The sequence below is a fragment of the Pundamilia nyererei genome, unplaced genomic scaffold (genome assembly GCF_000239375.1).
Source record: "Pundamilia nyererei isolate P.nyererei 1_Seehausen unplaced genomic scaffold, PunNye1.0 scaffold00049, whole genome shotgun sequence".
Classification (NCBI taxonomy): Eukaryota; Metazoa; Chordata; class Actinopteri; order Cichliformes; family Cichlidae; genus Pundamilia; species Pundamilia nyererei.
Genome location: NW_005187450.1, coordinates 1,829,069 through 1,830,941, shown reverse-complemented (window position 1 = coordinate 1,830,941; position 1,873 = coordinate 1,829,069). Strand labels below are relative to the sequence as shown.

Sequence of the window (1,873 nt, the reverse complement as noted above, 5' to 3'; positions counted from 1 at the left end):
TCCTTTTTGCACGGCCATTGCTCTGGGCATGTTGCGGCTTGGAAGTACATAATGAGGAAACATACTGGTCTTCTGCATTTGTTTCATTCGAGTCCCTTCTGATATCAGATGCTTCAGGAGGTGGAGAGTCTTTGTTCCTCTCCTTAAGGACCTGCTGCAGTCGCTCGCTGAGCTGGATATGCAGTTGCTTTTGGCAGACTGAGCTCGAGGCTGAAACTGACCACTTCGATGATAAGGAGCGCTCCTGAGGACGCAGCATAGCTGAACAAGGTTCTAAAGAGAGGAAAATAACTGTAATCAAAACCCTGATAATTGTTAATGGCATTAGCATTTAACTAGCTTGTTTTTTGTATATTTTACTAGCTGTAATGTACAATGACAGTTTCATAATTTTAGTGATACTGAAGATATTTTTTGCCGCCTTAGTTTACCCGATCTTGGCAGGGAACTCGTTTTCTGTGTTGGCATCATCAGCATTTTTGAAACTGAAAATTTGTGCCAATTAGAAGCCCTGTAATTTAAATAAAAACATAAATATACTCAGATAGACCCATTACATACAGATATCAATCAGAACACTGGCTATGCAGCTATGCAAACAGACTGGAGGTTCTTCATGATACTTGCATGTTACTCCCAGTTTGGGGTTGGGTGTCAGGCACAAAATTCTCCTCTGCAAGTGAAAAGGCCAGTAATGGGTTGAGTCTTTAAACAAATAAAGCTGTATGTAACAAAGATAATACAGTTTATTTCTGAGTTAAGCAAAAAACAATGACCTCTGGATTTTTCTCCTCCTTGTTCAGCCAGAACCATGTTCACAGCATCTTTCAGTGGTATGCTCTGCAAATGACAGCAAATGAAACTGTATGATATTTCATATTTAGCAGAACACAGTTATTTACTTTGTGCCTCATACTAAATCCTCTGTTGCTTATAATTGCTGCACTGACTGCATTGTTAAGAACCCAACAGCAACGATTTTTACATCACTTTATTCTGACTGTGTGGAAATTATGTCTTTACATCAGGCTATGAGCATTAACCAAACAAACAAAAAAAGAACAAACCAGTACCCTGATGGAAATTCAATGGTTAGGTGACCAGAGGAGGTCTAGATAAGTCTAGGTAGTTAAAACATCGAATTATTAAGAAACGTGAAAAGCAAAACCTCTTTTTACACAGCTGGATCATATTATGGTCTCCTTTAATCAAAAAGGTTAAAAAGATCATGCAAAAGTAGCAACAGTAGTAAAAAAAAATTTAAAAAATTTAATCATTTATAGATAGACTGTACCTTTTTGTATTTGTCACCTTTATTCTCGATGGCCGGTTTAGAGGCTGTGCTCTGTAGAGATGCATCACATCGATAGTAACTGAATAACTGAATTTCCTGGACCTGGTGTATAACTACTCCTAACTTGGCTAAACAGTACACATTACAAAAACATGAACATTTACTTTACACTATTTGTGCGGTATGCAAGGACTTACAGTATAAAGCAATATAATCAGAGTATAACTAAAACTTAATACTGAATACATTAAAGAGTAGCTGCTATGACTGCAGTTCTTAACAGTGGTGATATGTGAACTAACCACTTCAAGAGGTGACTTTTCTGTTCCAATGCCATTGGCTGGAGTGTCTAAAAAGGAGGACAAAAAATATCATACTCATTCAGGATTTATTCAGTGGTTGAGAATGATACAACTGAGCACAAATGAAACAACTGGACACATAATAACTACTTAGTATTTACATACGAACTAAACTAACCCCAAAGGACATGAGGAATCTGATTCAGCTCTAGTATCTTTACATGTTTACTCTATCCATACTCTAAAGAGTTATAATACAGTCTATTAAAAAAAAGCA

General features: G+C 36.9%; 1 protein-coding gene across 1 annotated transcript in view; it reads right to left on the bottom strand.

Annotated features, from left to right (window-relative positions):
• Positions 1 to 1,873, bottom strand: part of sycp2 (synaptonemal complex protein 2) — a 17,352-nt gene that overhangs the window by 10,163 nt on the left and 5,316 nt on the right. The window contains exon 10 of the mRNA XM_013910790.1: positions 1,295 to 1,345. Coding sequence (XP_013766244.1) covers positions 1,295 to 1,345 — 51 coding nt within the window. The remainder of the gene's footprint in view (positions 1 to 1,294; positions 1,346 to 1,873) is intronic.